The sequence below is a fragment of the Asparagus officinalis genome, chromosome 4, assembly GCF_001876935.1.
Source record: "Asparagus officinalis chromosome 4, Aspof.V1, whole genome shotgun sequence".
NCBI lineage: Eukaryota > Viridiplantae > Streptophyta > Magnoliopsida > Asparagales > Asparagaceae > Asparagus > Asparagus officinalis.
Genome location: NC_033797.1, coordinates 17,000,015 through 17,002,535, shown reverse-complemented (window position 1 = coordinate 17,002,535; position 2,521 = coordinate 17,000,015). Strand labels below are relative to the sequence as shown.

The window sequence follows — 2,521 nt, the reverse complement described above, 5'->3', positions numbered from 1 at the left end:
GAAACCTAAATTCTCTATCAATCTTTAAGCCATAACTTGCAAAAATGATTCTTTAACTAGACTTTTCCTAAAAGAAAGCTAAAGACTTTTGCCTCAATTTGTCTTTAAAAAAACAAAACATAAACAAAATTACGGGACAAACAATATGTTCAATAATCTACAAACATAACTAGGGGTGTATTCGGTCCAGCAACGGCTCGAATATGATACTTATCATATCCATATATATCTACCCATCACGGATACGGATTCGGTCCAGCAACGGCTCGAATATGATACTTATCATATCCATATATATCTACCCATCACGGATACGGTTGCGGTTATGAATATCCCTCAGTAAGGAATATCCATATCCGTTAAAATCGAATACAAATACGGATATACATGCCGATATATAAGTGGATATGCATGCGGAAAAAAATGGATATGAGAAAATTAAATAATATTTTTAAAAAATTGTAGTCTATGTGGACAAAAGTGTTCTTTAATATATTCGTTATATCTAACAAGCTAAGATTAGACATCTTGATCATCAAAATTAATCTCAAATCCATAATCTAAGGAATAAAACTATCATAACAATATGTATTTGGATATTTCCGATACGAAATATTTAACTACAAAAACATATCCATAGCATTATCTTATCGGTTATAGATTTGAGTAACCATATTTGTATTCTAACGGATACGGATATTTCTTCAAATACAGATACGGTTTAGCATCCCTAAACATAATGCTTAGCATCCCTATACATAATCCCTAACTTGAGTACGGGTAAAAGTAGTTGAAGAGATGAAAAACTTTTCAAGATAGATTCTAAATCCTGAACAAGGGGTTAAATGCAATTTAATCTCATTCAACTATTCAGGTTTTCAAGGTTTATACCCATGCAATTTCAGTCACAAGAAATTCACAAGCTGGTTATAAAACCCAAAAACACTTCCAAGGCAAATCCTTAAATGGTAGTGACAATTTAGTCTCTCACAGTTCATTAGCATAAAGAATACACAAAGTATCACTTTATTATTCACCATCAATAGAGAATACATACACAAATAGGTAATAAACCCGTACATTACATCAGATTTAACTTAACCGAAAAAAATTCAAAATAAATACTCAGCAAAACCAGTAAAAACTGAAATCCTACAGATATGCATTCACCATCCTCGGTCACTCTAACTAGCCCACTAATGATGCCTCTTCGTCTGGGTCTGACTCTTGTTCGACTCCTTTAACCTGTCATCAAAAGGATACTTAGGGTCATTTACTGAAACAACAATTTAATCATAAGAGCACATGACAAAAAATTTACGACTTGATAAACAAGTATGAAGAGGAATCATGTCTATCCGTTGTAAGGTCAATGGAAAAAAGTTTGGACATCAAAGCAACACTTCTAAGTCTCAGATTCATTAAAAAATAAAGTAAACAGGAGCTAGCGTCACTCTACAGTGTTGGCTAGTGTCTCGCTGACATGACATGTTGCATCCAAACCATTACAGTTCAGATTATCAAAAAACCCAGATTATAGCTCGTGGCTTGGATGTGTGTCACACCAGTGATACATAAGCCAGAATCATGTAGGGACACTTACCTCCGCTTACTATAGAAAAAAATATGAGAACAAGTAGGTAATTTACCATCCAATTAAAGGATTGGATCTCTTCGTATCAAACATAACAAATATTTTTATCATCGCTCTCAAGGAAAGAAAAAGAAAAAGCATATGCATAAATCCTTGAAAGAAATAGAAGAACAAAAAGTACTTCTTATGACTGGCTTCTCTTTCATGAGGGGTAGTCAGACGTTCAACAGTGACTACAACATAGCTAATGAATGAAGCGGTATTAACTATTTAAGAATGCTCTACTAAGTCCCGATACACAAGAGATATAAAAAATATAAGCTCACAAATAGTTAATTTCATAGGATGTTTACCTCAGGAACATAATGCATAAGCATATTTTCGATGCCAGATTTCAGTGTAACTGATGAGCTAGGGCAACCGCTACAGGCTCCTTGCATCTTTAACTTCACTATACCAGTGTCTCTGAGAAAAAAAAAGAACCAAGTTTCAGAACCACGTAAAATGCACTTTTGTAACTCATGGTGTATGTATGAGAGAGAGAGAGAGAGAGAGAGAGAGAGAGTACTCGTCAAATCCGCGGTATACAATGTCACCACCATCATCTTGGACTGCAGGTCGAATCCTAGTCTCCAAAAGTTCTTTGATCATAGCAACAATTTCTGAATCATCCTAGAAAAACCATGTATCAGTAACATTTTTAATCATATCAATAGTATTCTAATAAAGTAAAAACCCGGTAGCATAATTTTGCCAATTGGCAAATTCTAGGGGCTCTAATAGTTCATAATTAATAGTGTCTTTTTCCATCATCCCATCTCAAAGATTTAATTCACTCCCTCCACATTTTGGATTTTTTTTAATTTTCCAATTTCTATAAATCATTGATTTGTTATCTCCCTTTCCGCAAAAAAAAACTTAATTTTA

At 33.8% G+C, this 2,521-nt stretch overlaps 1 protein-coding gene across 1 annotated transcript in view; it reads right to left on the bottom strand.

Annotated features, from left to right (window-relative positions):
- The window catches only part of LOC109836758 (nifU-like protein 4, mitochondrial), a 6,791-nt gene continuing 5,216 nt past the window's right edge, over nt 947-2,521 (bottom strand). The window contains exons 4-6 of the mRNA XM_020404758.1: nt 2,163-2,266; nt 1,948-2,059; nt 947-1,245 (exon numbers count right to left, since the gene is read on the bottom strand). Coding sequence (XP_020260347.1) covers nt 1,189-1,245; nt 1,948-2,059; nt 2,163-2,266 — 273 coding nt within the window. The 3' untranslated portion in view covers nt 947-1,188. The remainder of the gene's footprint in view (nt 1,246-1,947; nt 2,060-2,162; nt 2,267-2,521) is intronic.